The 17,810-nt window shown below is 53.1% G+C and overlaps 7 protein-coding genes across 7 annotated transcripts; 1 reads left to right on the top strand and 6 right to left on the bottom strand.

The window, feature by feature from the left end:
* Positions 1-454: 454 nt before the first annotated feature.
* CLAFUR5_00305 (Sterol regulatory element-binding protein 1) lies at positions 455-3,412 on the bottom strand (the record flags this gene model as incomplete). Its single annotated transcript, XM_047899453.1, has 1 exon — positions 455-3,412. The coding sequence occupies one exon, from the start codon at positions 3,410-3,412 to the stop codon at positions 455-457; it is 2,958 nt and encodes a 985-aa protein (XP_047756755.1).
* A 732-nt stretch (positions 3,413-4,144) lies between these two features.
* Positions 4,145-5,590, bottom strand: CLAFUR5_00304 (Indoleamine 2,3-dioxygenase; the record flags this gene model as incomplete). The annotated part of the gene is made up of 1 exon (XM_047899452.1): positions 4,145-5,590. The coding sequence occupies one exon, from the start codon at positions 5,588-5,590 to the stop codon at positions 4,145-4,147; it is 1,446 nt and encodes a 481-aa protein (XP_047756756.1).
* A 1,650-nt stretch (positions 5,591-7,240) lies between these two features.
* Positions 7,241-8,011, bottom strand: CLAFUR5_00303 (uncharacterized protein; the record flags this gene model as incomplete). Its single annotated transcript, XM_047899451.1, has 2 exons — positions 7,241-7,566; positions 7,615-8,011. The coding sequence occupies 2 exons, from the start codon at positions 8,009-8,011 to the stop codon at positions 7,241-7,243; spliced, it is 723 nt and encodes a 240-aa protein (XP_047756753.1).
* A 755-nt stretch (positions 8,012-8,766) lies between these two features.
* On the top strand, positions 8,767-10,602 carry CLAFUR5_00302 (Cytosolic Fe-S cluster assembly factor NAR1; the record flags this gene model as incomplete). Its single annotated transcript, XM_047899450.1, has 1 exon — positions 8,767-10,602. The coding sequence occupies one exon, from the start codon at positions 8,767-8,769 to the stop codon at positions 10,600-10,602; it is 1,836 nt and encodes a 611-aa protein (XP_047756754.1).
* A 2,033-nt stretch (positions 10,603-12,635) lies between these two features.
* On the bottom strand, positions 12,636-14,123 carry CLAFUR5_00301 (putative transporter MCH2; the record flags this gene model as incomplete). The annotated part of the gene is made up of 1 exon (XM_047899449.1): positions 12,636-14,123. One exon carries the CDS (start codon positions 14,121-14,123, stop codon positions 12,636-12,638), a length of 1,488 nt encoding a protein of 495 aa, XP_047756751.1.
* A 1,175-nt stretch (positions 14,124-15,298) lies between these two features.
* Positions 15,299-16,045, bottom strand: CLAFUR5_00300 (uncharacterized protein; the record flags this gene model as incomplete). Its single annotated transcript, XM_047899448.1, has 1 exon — positions 15,299-16,045. One exon carries the CDS (start codon positions 16,043-16,045, stop codon positions 15,299-15,301), a length of 747 nt encoding a protein of 248 aa, XP_047756752.1.
* Positions 16,046-16,162: 117 nt separating this feature from the next.
* On the bottom strand, positions 16,163-17,104 carry CLAFUR5_00299 (uncharacterized protein; the record flags this gene model as incomplete). Its single annotated transcript, XM_047899447.1, has 1 exon — positions 16,163-17,104. The coding sequence occupies one exon, from the start codon at positions 17,102-17,104 to the stop codon at positions 16,163-16,165; it is 942 nt and encodes a 313-aa protein (XP_047756392.1).
* Positions 17,105-17,810: the final 706 nt, after the last annotated feature.

Genomic DNA, 17,810 nt, shown 5'->3' with positions numbered 1-17,810 from the left:
GTTGCGCAGTCGCTTCACATCTTGTCGGCAATTGGATGTCTAGTGTTGCGGCGGTTGTCTTAGGGTTCTTGTGGTTATTCGCTGAAACAATGCCTGGGACGACAGCGACATGGTCACAAAACGGCTTGACACGACCATCATTGCCCGATGTACGATGGTGACAGTCGATGGGATATTGCTGTGTCATCACCACAACATTTCAGTTCGGTATCTTGACGGAATTTCGTTCCGATGATCGTCTGCCTACACTCAGAACATTGTACCGATATCCCACACAAGTCTGCGCTGCACGAGTACAGTCTGTGCAGTGCGTCAAGAAGATCGTGATGAAGACGCGTGATGACACCAAAAACAAGAGTCTTTGATCATGTTGCTGCTTACATGCAACGTCTATTGATTACTTCTATACTTCGAGCCTGTCTACAACTGCTTCAGTCATCCTACCTGATCAGCTCTACGTCACCACCATACTGGGCGAGGCAACAGCTCTAGCAGGCGATGAGCTCTGACTCTGCACAGCAGAACCATATCCACTATCCCTCTCGTCCCCCTCATCCCATCCTCCAAGCTGCTTCGCAATGTGCAAACACAGCTTCACCAGCTTAGTCCGTCCCTCGTTCCCCAGTCCACTATCTCTACCACCAGAAGTGCCGACCCAAACGCGAAGGTTGCCAGCAAGCTCTTCCAGACCGCGCTCTGCGTTGCGAGAAAGATCCTTCCTACCGCTGAGCGAGCGGAGAAGGCGATATGTCGCGATGACGGTGAGGGGTGTGAACTCGCCGGGTGCTGGCTGCACGCCGCGTAGCGCGGTGTAGGCTCGTTCGCGCGCTGCTTGGGAGGATTGTGGTGAGGACAACGAGATGAGCTTGGCGAGTGTCAAGGCGGTGCAGACGTCTGGCGAAGCTGGAGCATGGTTGACGAGGTTCATACCGCCCGTAGGTGAAATGACTGGCAGAGCTTCGAGAGCGACGATAATGTTTGCCTCGCGCTTCGTGTTGGAGAGCACGGCCTTTGCTGTGAGAGCACGAACATGTGTGCTCGAGGCAGGTGGCGCAACGCTCAGAGCAAGACCGACATGATACTCTGTGTCGATGGTAGAGTTCGTGTCGCTGAGCGCATCCGCGAGGGTGTCATCGATGACCGTGTTCGTGTACCATGCAGCGACGGCATCGAGAGGCGAACGGATGGCATGGTCTTCAACAACGCTGTCTCTCGCTGCATTCGGCACCAATGCATGTGCACTAGGCTTGTTCCATGCCAGATTCCACGCGCGCTGGATCATCTCGTCGCTGAGAACCTCGTCGCAATCTAATTTCACCAGTTGGGCCAGATGGTCGGGCAGCGTCTCGACTTCATCTTCATCACCAGGTCGACCTTGCAATTTGGCATGAACAAGCTCCTTCTGAAGACGTCGTGCTGAATCCCAGTAGTACTTTCCAACCTTCTCGGTGAACTGCTTGAAGCCGATCATGTTTCCGTAACCTGCGTTGGCGACCTCCCAGAAGAACACGCGGAAGTGAACGGCCTTCTGTGCTAGTCGCGCTGGTGAGTCGGGTAGCGTACCACTCTCCATGAGTGTGAGCAGTAGTCGATAGTAAGACACTCGAGCATCGCCACCAGCCAGCTGGGCGTCGATGGCGATGTCCCAAGCTTTGATACGAGCAGCCTCTTCTTCTTTGCTTGTGCCAGTGATGTTAGTGAAAGCTTCCGAGCCGATGAGTCTTCGGACACTGAGTGACAGCATCTTCAAACCAACGGCGACGACCTCGACCAGAAAGTGCTTGGGCACCCAGACACTCTGGATGGCTGTGTCCCAAGCTTTACGGCGTACTTCGACAGGCGATGCTAGTGAGGGTGCCTTCGGGAGTTGTGTCGCTGCTCGCATCTTCTGCTTTCTTCGTGATGAGAATGTGAGCAGAGGTGTCAGCAGATAGACAAGTGCTCCCACAACAAGCAACATCTTCAACAGAGGGATCATAGCCTGTCTTGACAGACCAGCTGCCAAAGAAGGGGATGCACCAGTCCCACGCTTGAACAGAGCTGTAGGTAGTGCGGCCATGGATCGATCGGAAGAGGCTTGATGTTCAGTGAAGCCTTCCATGGCCATGACACCGGCCATCGTGCCAAGCATGACCTTGTTCATGAAGCCTCCACGACGCTTGACAACGTGCGGCTGGTTCTGTGCATCGACAGGAGGATTTGGAGCTCGAGCATATGATGGCTGACTTTGCTGCTGCATGTACTGTTGTTGGACCACAGCTTGGCCGAATCTGCTTTGTTGATCTTGCGGCACGTTCAAGAAGCTTGGTGTGCCAGCCTGTGATGCTGATGATGCTTCCCTCGACCGAGAGCTGCTTGACGTCGGGCTGCTAGCACTGCTCATGCTGAAGCTGGCCTGCCTGTCCTTGGTCTTGCCGATAGTTGCCTCCACCTTTGCCAACTGTGCTTTGAGTATGTCCATCTCGTCGGACATGGTCTTGTTACGCTTCTCCAGATGTCTAATGTACTCTGTCGCCTTTGCCATGACTGTCGCTTTGTTCAACTTGTGCGCCGGGGTCAAGCCTTCCAAGTTCTCGACCTCTTCCCCGTTGCGACCAACAGCACGAAGGGCAGGCACGGCGTTGCGCAGCTCGACGATCTTGTCGTTCAAGTTGTTGCGGTACCGTTTCTCAATGACATTGTGCGATGTCTTCTTGATAGGGCCATCTTCGCCCTCCTCCTCGCCAGACCCACCCTCCGCATTCTGTGGACTCGTTTCTGGCTGTGGTTGCAGCTGAGTCTCGGCCTTCCTCTTTCGCCCACCCTTCTTCTTTGCAGGCGCAGGCACAGGAGCGGGCGATGTTGTGGATGCTATGCTGGTCCTCTGCCGTGATGTAGATTCTGGACTGTGGTGCAAGCTAGGAGTCGTGGCTGTCAACGCCGAGATTGGCTGTTGTGGCTGGTCATCGATGAGGGCAGACAGATCAAGACTTGTGTCCGGTCCGTCATGGGAGAGTAGTGGCCATGCAGCTGTATTCGTGTCTAGCTTTGGTATGCTCTGGATGTTGTGTATATCAGTCGACTGGTCGAAGATGAATCCGTTTCCGATATCGCCAATATCTCCAAAAAGGAAGGGCTCGTTGGCCATTCCATTTCCAGCTCCAAAGGCAAGGTCATCGTCGCCAACAATCAGAGGTGGATTCAGTGGTTCATCATTGGTCTGGTGGAATGATGCAAATAGAGGGTCTTGAAGAGGCGAGTCATTCTTGGAGGACGCTGAGTTGAAGGTGCCATCGCCAGGAGAAGAGGCCTCGCCGGCGGGATCCCATCTCAACCACGCCTCCCAGTCCTCGTTACTCTGGCCAGCGTCAAGTTGTGAGTTGAACGCAGACAGTTGCTGCTGCGAGAAGCCGCCTTGCCAAGAGTTGTCCATGTTGAAGGCGTGTTTCTCTGGCGCGTGTGTGTTCTATGCTGGCGAAACGGAACTTCCAATCATGAGCCGACTACCGGGCGCTGTGTGCCATGCTCGTCTGTGAGACTTCTCTATCGTTTTGGCTCCAGGACGGCGACGCTTGTTATACACAAGATGTTGTGGTATGTACCGCAGCGGTGTACAGACCACAGTACCTCAAAGTGCTCGCCTGGAATTCGCAATCGCGTGCCGGGCTCGGAAGCTGAGAGCAGATGTGGTTCGATGTGTGGCTGAGCACTGAGCACAATCATCAGGGGTCTTTTTGCTTTGATAGGACGATAGCGGGGCTGAACGATGCCGGAGATGAAGTGCTCCGTTCGCCTGTGTGCCTTCCAACGGTATCGACACTTTCCATTCTTCGGTCTTGCCGTTGACATGCAGCAGATGGAACATATACCATGTTGTGCGCAGTTCAGGCGCGACAAGATGCATTGTCGAGATGTCGCTTGGATGCGTCTGCTTCAAGCCTTCAACATACTCACCAGCCACCCAACGACGTCACAGCTCTCGCCACGCGCAGTACACTGCACCTACGGCGAAGACACATGCGAAATACGTTTTGTCATTGTGAAGCAGCTGAAACATGTGTGAACTGGGGTCATCATTCATTACTGTCGTGAGGGCGATACATGTCGCTACTGTACATCTATATCGGGACGAAGCGCCCTTGAACCTGCTTTGCAGCACATGTTTCTACCATGAACAAAGCCCATTATCGTCGACCTTCCATACTCCTGCCAGACCTTGCTTGACTTGTCCCTCCTTCTCGAAGCTAGCAGAACCGCTCGTCTTGCTGAGCAGACGCCGAGTCCACGCATCAACAGCCGGCTCACCAGTTTCATCTCGTGCTTGACGCAGGAAAGGAATGAGTGAAGTACCTCCAGTCCCCTTGAGATCTTTTTTCTGCTCGCCATCTTTCGATGTCGACTTGGTGCGGTTAGCAAGGTTGACCTTCTTGGATTTCTCCTCAGAAGGCTTGTCCTTCTCACTCTTCTTGGCTGCGGCACTCTGGATGATGATGTAGCGGCTGACAATCTGGATGTGTCTGTCTCGGAACGCACTGAGCATTGCGAGACACGCATCGAATCCTAGGGCCAAAGCGTGGTCGTAGCTGTGCTCTTCCACGAAGGCCTTGATGTTGGCAATGCGCTCGACCTTGCGCAAGAATCGGGCGTGTGGTCCAGGCATGTACTGGCGCATCTCGTGGATGAAGTTCGCGCTTGGTCTCGAAGGCTTCTTGCCGGCCTGCTCGGTCATTGGCATCTTCTTGTCTCCAGTCGGCCGATGCTCAACTCCCAGCACAATGTCGAAGAACTGCAATATGCTAGACTGCGCATTGCTACCTCCACTGAACTGCACATATTGCTGCTTGTTGATCGGGCCTCCATTGTCAAAGATGACGCCGCTTGGCAGACCTGCATCTGCCATATTCTTGCTGCCGGCCAGGAATGGTCTGATGCGGTGATAGAATACATGTGGGTCGCACTGGTCGTACATGCGACCGAGCATCGTGCCAAGCTCATCCAGGCGCTCTGCAAAGAACTTCAGGCATTCTGTGACTACCGTGCGATCTCCATTCTCAGCAGCTTCAATGGCTTGAAGCATCAACGGAATGATCGGACCGGCGCGAGCTTCAATCGCGACACTGATCAAATAGAACCACTTCTCGTCCAGCGAGCCAGTAAAGGTGTGGATCATGTCCAGATTGGCAAGTGTGTCGTTGCGCTCATCATCGAAGATTGGCTTCCAGTTCCACAGCACAAGACCAGCATATGTAGCAACGGGCGGAAGCTCAAGACGCTTACAAGCAGCCATGAACGGTATAGTGACAGGTGGAGGCACTCTCCCAGCTGGCTTGTCACCTCCCCAGATGTACGCATGCGTGATAAAGGCCAAAATGCTGTATGCCCGCTGCAATTGCGCCTGGTCCACCAGGTACTCCGTAGACAGCACAGGCATATTATCAACCACCTCATGTAATCTCTTACTCAGGATCAAGCCTTGTAGATTCTTCATGACATTCTCCCATGGCTCGTAGTAATCGCTCGGCAGTCGCTCGAGAGGCGCTTCGGTGGGAAGGAACCCATGCTTGGAAGACACGCCGTAGTCTTCCAGCTTGGGGATTGTGATTGGAACCATGTTGGATCAGACGCAGGCTTGCTACGTTGGAGACTTGGAGTCTGACCTGAACGTTGCAAGCCCAGCCGTTTGAGATCTGTGTGGTGGCGCTGTGTGTAGGACTGAGAGCTATTGCGTTACGAGTATGTGTATCCGATGGCGGTAGTGGGCTGATGAATGTGTTCGTAGGACGGCGGAATAGAGGTGTGGTGGGTTTTGAGGACGGAGAGAAAGGTTCGAATGGCAAGTGTTGATGTTAGTGGGGGCTAGCACAATGGCGTACTTTGATGTCCGATGGCGGCGGACGAGTTCTAGATGCCGAGATGATGGGTGGTGCAGGGAGATTGCAAGTTGAACCTGCGTGCAGATGAAAGAGCATGCAACACCGGTCTCACTCATTCATGTGCTGAGCAAGCGTCTATGACTTCAGCCTTGCAGGCGATGCAGAGTCGTTGCTGAGAAATGCGACCCTTTCCTCCATCAAAGTCCGATGTCCCGTATTTCGGGGTCAGGATACTCACGCTTGCTCTAAGCCATCGGACAGACCTGTCGTGGCGGATCTATGATGAGGTGCAATTGAGTTTTGCAGCATTCAGTGATTCGGATGAAACACAGAATCTCTGCTAATCTACGGTGGCTATGTTCCTTGCAGACTGACTTTGCCCCACTTTGACCTCGTGACGTGCAGCATCTGTGGCATGGCCCCTTTACTTCTCGTGCTTCTGTATCACATGGTTACTAAGCAGTCCTAATATTGTACCCGTAGGGCTGATACCTTGCAGAAAGTTGCCTTGTTGGTCTGACCTGGAGTTTGCACTCACTTGCACGAATCTTGGCGTCGTGTGACTAAGCACGGACATCAAAGTTTGCACGGCGAAACATCTCAACCCCAGTCATATGCACTGGCAAGCCTCACACTCAGTGGGGCAGCTTTTGTTGTAGCTAGATATACAGACACAAAATGCTGGAGGCTTATTAAGCACAGTCTTGTGCCTGCAGCATCTGGCAAGATGGTTAGTTCCAACGACGCCATTAATTCTTGAATCGTCCCTAACTATCTCCCAGGCCGAGTGGTTATGGCGTATGTCTTCGCCCTATCAAATTTTCTCTGATCATCGCCTGACAGCATTTCAGGTGTGACTCAAGCGCAAGCTTTCTGTATCAAATACAGTCTGTATTCTCATGGGCTTTGCGTACGTACATCCAGCATACCATTAAGTTGCATTATCACTAACGATCACTAGCCGCGGGGGTTCGAATCCCCCTCTTGTCAACCATGTGAAGAGAACTCATGTCAAAACATGACGTCATGATATAATATCATGTCGCATACTTTTTTCGCAATTTTCTGCAACCATATCATATGTAATACCCATATGATAACAAGAAGATTATTCTTTGCTCTTTCAATGGTCTCATTACGCTACGATTTGCCCATGGCTCTGCAAGGGTGCTCTCATTTCCTTTCGTTTTGCTCTCCTCTACATGATGGGCAGGAGCTCTTCCTCTACAGGTGGGAGGTCATGTTCTGGGATCCACATCAGGGCGTTCCAGGACGGTGAGTGGTTGGGTTTGCTTTCTTCTTCTAGACTTACGAGGACCACGGCTTCTGTGCCATAGATACACTGTACTATATCCTCACAAACACAGAAACCCGTAGACAACCTGCATCTACACCTTCGGAAACCCAACCCCAGAAAACCTCTCACAAATTCCCAAAAGCTCCTCCTGCATCTCCTCCCTCACCGCCGCCTGATGCGGCTTCTTCACCCCATACGGATCCCCATACGCCCCCGTCCGATTCCCAAACACACCACTCTCCCCCGCCGCGAACTCCGCAATCGCCTTCGCCGGCGTACTCACCACACCCGGCGCCCCACTCCCTCCCATTTTCGTCTGAATCCAGCCCGGATCAAGAGCACAAGACTGCACATCTGTCCAACGCCTCGCGACCGCGTTGGCTAAGATGATGTCGTGGAGTTTCGAGTCGCTGTAGGCTTGCATACTGCTTCATTTTGGTTTCGCTGCGGTTTTGAGATCATCGCTTCCGCCGGAGTGGAGGCCGGAGGAGAGGTAGAGGAGGCGTTTTGGTTTGTCCATTAGGGCTGTGAGGATATAGGGGGCTAGGCTGTTGACTTGGAAGGTTGATGGGAGGCCGTCGCCAGTGTTGCCGAGAGAGTTTGAGGGGCCTAGGCCGGCGTTGTGGACGATGGAGTCCCATGGGCCGTTTTTGTTTGCTTCGCTTGCTAGGTGTTTGGTGTCTTCGATGCTGGTTAGGTCGCCGATGATGACGCCTTCTACGTTTGGCACTGCGGCTTTGGCTTCTTTTGCTCGGGATTGGGACCTGGCGTGGAGCCAGACTTTGTGGCCTTGTTCGGTGAGGGGTTTGGCGGCGGCTTGGCCGATGCCGTCGCTGGAGCCGGTAATGAAGATGCGGGCCATGTTGTTAGTGGGATGGAGATGTTTGACAGATGGGAAGTAGGATACGGATACTGAGATGAGTGTTATAGAGAATCGATACACTTTTGAAGACGGAGTGATGTCATGGTATACCCACTGCCGTTACCTCGAGACCGGACATACATGTAAGATACATGTATGGTGCTTTTGTCAGGCGGAGGGTAGGACCGCCTTACTTCCATCGTGATATGTTCTCGAGATCATGATGAAGATATCGATGGCGATGGTTCTGACAAAACGTCTTGTCAAATCCCTCAATATGTGGACGAAGCAGATGAGAGTGTAGAATTGGATGCATGTCAGCGCGATCAAGCTTTCCAGATGTGAAGAGGTCCAGATATTGTCGTACGTATAATCTTCCTCATCTGCACTTCGGATTTGAGTAGACAGACATCTTGAGTGCTGATGGATCGCCAGATGTCATGTTCCCGGTATGGTATCGGGGCCAGATGGTGAAAGGTGCTGCCTTTATTTGGTGCGAGTCTCCGCGGCCGAGGTCGCATTATCAATCTCGAAAGACTCATTGGATGCTGATTCGCCTTCGACCAACCCACCCAAACATACACTACGACTTCTTCTTGTACTCTGGCACTCGCAGCGCCTGACTCTGTTCTTCATGTGTCCAAGTAGAGGTCACGACACTGTTGGCGCGCTCGACCATCGTACCTGAACCGCTCCACGAGCACCGAGACGATAGCCAACCTTTCAGACGAAGCACTGCTTATCGATACACCAACATGTCGGCGATTCTCTCAGTAGACGACCTTAACGACTTTATTAGCCCCGGCGTAGCATGTATCAAACCTGTCGAGACGCTCCCCAAACAGCAGCCCGCCGACGACTCGAATGCGTACGAGGTCACGACCGAAGAGAAAGTCGACTCCGGCACGATCGCCCCGCCAGCTCAGATCTCCTTGACGGACTGCTTAGCATGTGCTGGGTGCGTTACGAGCGCAGAAGCGGTGCTGGTCAGCTTGCAGAGTCACGGCGAGGTGTTGGACACGTTGGACCAATTTCCCGACTTGAAGATTGAGGCCGACGTCACAAAGTCGAATGATGGCATCTATGCGGATCATAGACTCTTCGTCGCAAGCGTGTCGCCACAATCAAGAGCAAGCATCGCAGCGACATACAATGTCACTGAGCGCGAGGCAGGATACATGATCGCGCAACTGTTGAGTGGCCCCGCAGGACTTCGAAGTGGTGGCCAGCATGGCTCGGGCTTCACATGGGTTGTGGATACCAATGTTCTGCGCGAGGCGACTCTGGTGGCGGCTGCCGATGAAGTCGAGCAATCGAACATCGCGCCCATCGGAGGCACTACGGAAGCACAAAAGAAGCCAATCATCACATCTGCCTGTCCAGGATGGATATGCTACGCAGAGAAGACACACCCACACATACTGCCACACCTCAGCAAGCTCAAGTCACCACAAGCTGTGACTGGCGTTCTGCTCAAGTCGGTGCTCGCGAACAAGTATGGCATACCTCCACAGAACGTCTGGCATCTGTCTGTCATGCCATGCTTTGACAAGAAACTGGAAGCGGCACGATCTGAGCTCACATCGCATACTTGGCATGGTCAAGAAGGCGATGCCGTCCGAGACGTCGACTGTGTCATCACTGCACGGGAGTTACTCATGCTGGCAGAAAGTCGCGACATCAGCTTCCCACGTCTACCGAAGCAGCCTTTGTCGAAAGACGTGGCACCCGACTTCCCCGAGCCTACCATCAACGAGTTCCTTTTCAGCCGCCAGCGAGGTCAGAAGCGCGAACGGGGCGACGAGACGAACACAATCGGCTCGAGTGGAGGGTACCTTTGGCACATTCTCAAGACGAAGCAAGCTCAGCACATCGGCTCCCAAGTCATGTCGCAAAGAGGCAGGAACAACGACGTGTCTGAATACAGCGTAGTCGATGCTGATGGCAGGGCGGTCTTCAAGGCTGCTCGATACTATGGCTTCCGCAACATCCAGAACCTGGTTCGTCGCCTCAAGCCTGCGAAGGCAAGCCGTATGCCTGGAGCATCGAGAAAAGTGGGAAGTTCTCGACGACCGGGCGCCGCGACAGGTGGCAACGAGAGCGAGTACTCTTACGTCGAAGTCATGGCTTGTCCTGGCGGTTGTACGAACGGCGGAGGTCAAATCAAGGTCGGCGACGTAGCAACCCTACGGCAAATCGGAGGCACTGGTATCGAAAATGGCAGCGAAGAACAAGAAGTCATGCCAGCGCAACGCGAGTGGCTCGCAAAGGTCGATGAAGCATACTGGAGCGCTGAGTCCGACGATCTACCCGACTCGGACGCTGATGGAGATATTGATATGGAACGATCACCCGCGCGAGATTCGGTAATATCTGGAGATGGTGACGCGAATGCAGATGTCGTTGATGGCATTGATAGGAGACGAGTCAAGCAGTTCTTGGGGCATTGGTCTGACGTTACTGGTATCAGCTTGGACACGCTGATGACTACGACGTACAGGATAGTGGAGAGCGACGTCGGCAAGGATAAGCCAGGCGGCGATGTGGATAGGGTCAACGCCCTTGCAGCTGCCGCTGGAGGTGGATGGTAAGGCTGGCCGTTTGACCACGCATCACTACCCAAAGCAATACGACCACGACCAATGATTAATCAGCCATATGCACAGCGTATCAGACCAGAATCCGTCTTATCAATCTTCTGATCAGATGCCTGGATGGTCTCTTAGATAAGTCTCTGCCAGATTTGACCTCCCGGTCCAACCAGTGGGCCGAATACATCCTTTTGCAGTCTATCGTCGCGCCATTCGAAAGTGTCAGGACGAGTGTTTTGCAATCGAAATGCGCTTCATCAAAGCTTCGCAAAGTCCAGTCGTAGAATGCATGACGATAGAGCTCGCCATAAAGAGCGAAATCATAAAGAGCGAAATCGCCACTTTCCGGAAGCTGGAGGTCAAGCCGCAACGTCCTCAATAGGATATCGAGTACCAGCAAAGGATGATCACGCGCATTGCACTGTTCAAGCCAGTCAAGCACAACGAAGAGCAGCTCCTTTCGCGAAAGTTGATAGTCTGGCTTCAGGTACTGGTTGGTGTTCCAAAATCGTACCACCGGGTGTCCGATCATCGCGAAGATCCGATCACGGTCATCAGTGCATGCAGATATCTCGAACTGCCGGAAGCAGGTGATCAACGGAGTCGAGTCCCCATTATAGTACTCCCGTGACACAGGACCGTGATATAGCAGCAAGTGCCGATGCGGTATGTCATGGACCTGGAGGCAAAGGTGAAGAAAAATGGACCATTCAAACTTGCAGCCACCACAGATGATGTCGAGCTCTCGAGCTTGCGCTATTTCTATAATGATCCAGGTCCTGCCGAAATATGGACGTCCAGCTAGTTCCTCCAATGCTCGCACTGTGCTCTACGTAGTGGCATTTCCACGACGAATATACTGCCCACAGTGTCGGCACGGCCATTGTGGATGGCTGCCGCGATATTCAACACAGTTTCTGGCCGCCTTGCAGAAAATATCGCTCAACGACTCCACATCAGGCGTTGCCGGTCCCAACCATGCCAGGACTCTCTGGGCTTCTGAGTAGATTCGCCACATCTGAGCTACCTGGAAGTTCTTCTCGAGAACATTATCTTGGTCTATGCAAATAGCGTCGATCCATATTGACAAGTTCGCCAGCTCTTCCCGATGAAACGTCCAGATGGCAGTGAGTGCATCCCACAGATTTTCGGTCACGAGGAAGACCTGGCCGTTGAGAAGAATCGGGCTTTGTGTAAGAGCACTGCCCCAACAGTACGATAACGCGACGTACTGTGCTTGGTCTCGAGGTACATGCTTCAGCAGTAGGTCTGTACCGCCGAGCGACCTCTCCGGGTTGAAGGTGAGCAGTCGGATACTGTCGGTCTCCAGTGCCTGATAGCTGAATGCCACCGCCGTCCCACGAGCCGATGCTGTATCTCTAGGCCTCAGTGAATCGCTCATCGCAACCATGGACCCGGTCTGGATGTATGATGCAAGATGATGCGTGGTCGACTTCCTGCAGCTGCCTTTTGCACCAAGTGAAGTGCTGGTTTTGAAGCCCCTTTCAGCTCTTATCTTGGACTGACGCTACTGATGTTGTGCAACAACCTGCGCCACAATGGTCGCGATGCTCAAGATGATGAACCAGGGCTTTACGCCTGGGAGTTCTTGTTGGACGATGGGCATTCTAATTTCGACATGAGGGCATACAACACATGATCAAGAAGCATACTGTGTCAGTGGTCTCCCAGCCTAACATACCGGCATCATGCACAGATGTGGTATGTCCACACCACTATGCTGGGATCAGCTTGGTTCCGTTGAGGACCAGAAACGTCGAAAGCGATACTGGCAAAGATAGAGCAGACGACGTAGATAGAGTCAATACTTTGGACACGCCGCGAAAGGTGGATGGCAAGCGAGGGCCTTACAAAGCATAGCTACTCTAGCGATACCCTACTGATGAACTTTCAATGAAATTGATGACTTCCTTCAACCAGATCTTGGCACATAGATGGCAGAGTTCCGGGCCACGCTTATAGACAGGCATTCTGAATCATTTAACACTTGCATTTCATGAACCTCATCTGTTCTATACTTTCCGCCATTTCCAAAAGTCTGTCAATATCCTCTTCCTCCCAGCGACTCTCGCCAGCTCCGCCATGTCTTCGTCGTTCTCAACGCCCACTGCATCGATTTCGTCGACACTCTGACCTTTTAGCCGTGCCACCTCGTCTAGCTCTCCAATCTTCCAGCCGCGTATCAAGAAGAGACAGGCTGCGGCTGCGATGTACATGAACCCAACGAAGAGCTGAGCTCCGATGTAAGAGCCTGTACCGCCCACGATTTCAAGCGCGATGGGCTCGCTGAATGTAACTGGTAGTACGATTACCAGCCAGATCAGGTTGAGCGCTGACGGCACATGCTTTAGACCTGTAATCTCAGCCGCGACAGGTGCGATTGTAGCCCAGAACGTGCCAGCTACAGCGCCTCCGACCAGCGCGAAGAGGATCAAGACTCCCAAGTTCTTCGCAGGAATCCAGATAGCAAAGACGAACACCGCACACAGTGCCGTCATCATCCCAGCCATGTTAAGCCTCCCAATACTATCGCTGAAGTACCCGATCGGTGGCCTTCCCAGCCCTTGCCCCAAGTTCAGCAGCGCAGACACCAGTGCAGCCTGTGAAGAGCCCAATCCAATAGAATTGGCATAACTCGCCAACGAGAAGATCAACACCACATACCCCAACATACTAAACCACCCATACGCACACAGCAACAAATACTCCACTCTCCTAAACAACTTCGCGTCAAAAGCGTTTTGCGAACTGCCAATAATCTTATTCCGATCTCTCAACAACATCGCACAAATACTATTGACCACAAACGCTATAATCCCCAGAATCCTGAACGTCCAGGCCAAACCGACGGAACCTAGCATCGCGCCTGCTGCGAGGGAGTAGATTAGTCCACCGATCCCGGAGCCTGCGGCGGAGATCCCGTTCGCCAGCGATCTTCGGGTGGTGAACCATTGTGGCGGAATGCTCACGCTGCCTACGAAGAGGAAGCCCATTCCGAGCCCGAAACATACGCCCTGCGATAGGAAGAGCTGCCAAATTTCGTATGCGAAACTCGCTCCTATCAAACTCCCCGCCTCCAGAAAAACCCCAATGAAAAGAGTGGTCTTCGTCCCGTAGTATCGCGTCGTCAACGTCGCAGCGGGGGACACCAGCATCGCCATGGAAATTGACAACCCACCAACGAAAGCGAATTCCAAGTAGCTTGCGCCCGGGAATGTGTTGGTCCGAAGGTAATGGGCGAGGAAGACGCCATAACTGGAATTGAGGCCCCAGGTGTGGGCGTTGATTATGGCGCAGCAGGCGGTGCAGACCCAGCCGTAGCCGCCATTTGGTGGAGGGGCCGGGGCGGAAGGAGGGTGAGGGTGAGGTGTTGTGGTCGACTTTTCGACATTGTCGCTGGCTGTGGGGCGGGTGGAGTCTTGGGCTGGCGTACCGGTGATGTCGAGGTCTTTGTCGACGTCGGGGTCTTTGTCGTCTTGCCAGTCTCGGGGTGTGGGCATCGTTGCGGTCTAAGGTTCGTGCTGTGATGCGGTGGCGTTGGGGTCGTCGAAGCAGTGCTCCAAGTGATCAAGTACCGGCCCCTTTCCTTACATATGGTGTTATCTTGCAAGATGACTCCTCTCCCAAACCCTCCAAAACACCATGCGGATACTGCGGCGTGTAGTGACAAGAATCAAAGACATCTCGCACGATTCCGCACTATGACTGCTGCGAGTTCGATGTGGTTAGGTAAAATGCACTTTCCCCACGCGACATGTGCCGCTTGCCGGCGCCAGAGGATGCGAACCAAGGGGAACCGGAAGAAGGTCGGGATTAAGTTCGGCTTTGAAACCACGACGACAACAACAGAGGATCTTGATAGGACAATGGAGCATCGTGCAGGTCGCACGCAGGTGACACGTGACAGGTTGCACACGTGGCGCCCTATGTACAATTATCTTGCTTGGTACTTGGTGCTATGTACTGGTAACGACCATGCATGTGGAGGATTGTGATGTTGGAGAGCTCGGGTTGGACTGCCGTATTGAGAAAGAGATGTGATGGAAAGTTTGTGTTGCGTGTGAGTGCTAAGTCCGAAGCGCGAGAGATATGTGCCACGGCTAGATAAGACATAGCCAGCTGGCCACGGTGTGGCCATAAAATAGTATTGGATTAGCTGTGGTCGAGACAGGAGGTGTTCCGGCCCCTAACCTGCTCGACGGTCGTCTTTTAAGTAATTTGAATGCACTATTACCCCTATAGATGCCTAATCTGCTCTACTTTCAGGGTCTCCTTTAGGATGCAACGACAAAGCCACAATAGACGAAATGTAGCCAGCCGGCCACAGCGTGGCTACGTAGTCTTGGATTAGTGGTTGGATGTGGACCAACAACACTAGAGGAGATGCAGGTACGCATGTGGTAACACCGAGGGCTGATGACAAAGTTGATTGCCGCCGAGCGCGTCGACCCCATATCGAAGCTAAGGCCGTTGCTTCAACACGCTGGCATGTAGCTGAGTAGCGAGGTCTAACTAATGCATTCGAGGGTATAGCGCGTCGATATAGGTATGTGTTCACTAGGCAGTCCTCTAGGAGTAAAGTCGACAGATATAGCGGCGGCAACAAACTTTGTTACTAGACCTTGCACCCATCGACTGTAGATTTGCCTACTCTGCTTGAACGTGATCGCTCACCCTATGTCGCCTGCAACCTTGCTAAGCACAGAGCACAATGACACTCCTGACCTCCAATGCTATGGCCCGCCAAACCACCGCTCCGTGCCTTATGCCCTCCGTGCGCTACATGATCAGATCTGGAAGACGACGACGAGCTGCTATCCGAGCTCGAGCTGGACCCATCATCAGCTGACGCAGCCGCTGCTGACTCTTCCAGCATATCATTCAGCTTGCGATGGTTCTTCAGTCGCTCGTTGCCTTGGTTCTGCTGCTCTTGATTGAGACTATCCGACTGTTGGCTTCGCACGCTTTCGTCATACGTGAGCAGTCCAGCACTTGATCCCTCCTCGGAGATCTTTTCCAGCACATGTTCATCCTTAGGCCTTGGGAGCGGCTCGCTGATTGCTTGGTAGCTTTTCACATTCGACCTGTCCGGCTTCGCTGCTACAGGACGTGCATTGTTTGGTGCGGCGACATCTGGTTCCTCTTCGAGACTACCCAAACTCTCGAGATCGGGAGAAGGTGGGAAGGGAATACTGGCTGCTTGGCCGTGGTCTTCAAGTAGAGGCGCGAGTTCGGCGCGATGCCGCCGTCGATGACCTCTGAATCTCCTGTGTCTGAGTGGAAGACCTGGAATCGGCCGGGTATGGATAGAACTCTGATCTTCGAGCTGACCCGGACACAATACGATGATCGCCATCGCCACTATGAGAACAGTCAAGACAATCACGCCAACAGCGATGATCAGACCGTAGTGAGGCTTCATTGTTGGGTTCGATGGCTTTCAGTGCTGATCGGTAGTTGGCGGAGACTGGACCTCAGAGAAGCAGAATGATGTGAAATCTGCAATGTGGCTCCAGCAGTCGTGAAGCAATGCATCACTCTAGCAAACATCAAACGTGATCTCGGTGGGGACTGACAAACCAAGATCCGCGTACTGCTGAGCCAGCATGGTTGAGCGTCGAGCAAGCAAGGTCCGCTCAGATGGCAAATCGCTTCGAGACATATCTCGTCGACCGTGTCTCTCGCAGTCCAAACCGGCAGCTGGAAGACCTTGCTGCTGCAGGGTGGTGGTCTTTGTCAAACTACTTGCTATATCATGCTCACGCTCAAAAAGGAATTTTCCGTGTAGAATTTGAGGCGAGGCATCTATTGCATCAGTAGTCGTACTTCCACTCAGATGACCTGTTGTGTCTGCAAAGGAGTTTGTGGTGGCGGCTCTAGCATCGGCGAGTCGCTCCCAAGGAGTGAGTCCGTTGGGTTCTTTCTTGGCATAAGAGTTCGATGTGCGCTCATCGTGCGTGGAAGCTGCAATCGCAGCGCGTATCATAGCGCCTTGCCGTATAGACCTTGGAGGAGAGGATGCCTTAGGCTGCTTTGTTCTGCTTTTTCGTCGAGTGTCCTGGTCCGCACTGCCGTTGTCGATGGGGCGCAAGGAGCCTGGCTTAGTCGCACCCTCTCCATGCTGCTTGACCTGAGCTGGTATGACGGGATAGGCATTGGCACCATCGCAGGAGTAACGTGAATCGAGAGCTGCAGGATGAGCTGCTTTGGTGTCCACTACAAGATCTGCCGCGGCGAGGTTGAGCTCAGTTGTAGTGCGAATCTGCCTGTGGTGCTGTGCGTGAGCTTCAACCAGTACCGATCCATCATACTGGTGTTGGCTCGATCGTGAAGTGTCTGAAAGTGTCTGGTAGCCACGCTGTCGATGCACGGAACGACGAATGTATTTCCTGAGGACGAAGACGAGCAGGACAAGAACGATCAATAGGAAAAGGCCAGAGAGCACTGCAGCCGCCAAGACCCCACCATTGCCCGTCTTCATGTCGTAAAGTGAGATGTAAGAGATTGAGTAGAAAACATGTAGCAATCAGTTCTGTGCAGCGTCATGCAGTGGGTGGTGCTGGAAAGCAGATATCCAGGCAACATACATACCTCATGCAGGTGGCCAGCATAGATCTGGAACATACTGATACCGCATGCGCAAGTCTTGATGATCATGCGAGTCCAAGCATGTCTCGATGGTAAGAAACCAGGGCATATGGGTGACCTGATGCATGTCTCAGTCTGAGCTGTCATGCGCGTTCTGCCAGCGCTGTTGGTGCGAAGTCAGACGTGTGAGTTGCATGATAGTACGAGTAGATCGCAAGATGATGCATTGATGAGCGTGTGTCAGTGTAGTAAGTGGTAGAGCAGGAAGTGATGTGGTGCAGGATGCCTCGAAAAGGAACGTTGCTGTGGTGATGTTGGCGCGAAAGTCCGTCGCGTCGCCGGATCTCGCACTGGTTTCAGATTCTCCTCCTTCCAGTTCCAGTTCCACTACTACGCAGGTACTTGGATACAGCAACATCTTGCACGGCCGATCGTCTCGCGCGCATGTAGCGATTGTGTCGCTTCAGCGCCCCCGGGATACATCAGCATACTTAGTTGCATGCCATGGCAGACATTGACCGCATCGCCCACCCCACGACCACCAGAACAGCGACAACGACAGCACGGTAGCACGCTAGCAGCGCACGACGATATACCCT

This window comes from Fulvia fulva, chromosome 1 (genome assembly GCF_020509005.1).
Source record: "Fulvia fulva chromosome 1, complete sequence".
Lineage (NCBI taxonomy): Eukaryota > Fungi > Ascomycota > Dothideomycetes > Mycosphaerellales > Mycosphaerellaceae > Fulvia > Fulvia fulva.
Note: the sequence above shows the minus strand (reverse complement) of the source record. Positions and strands in the feature narration are given on the sequence as shown.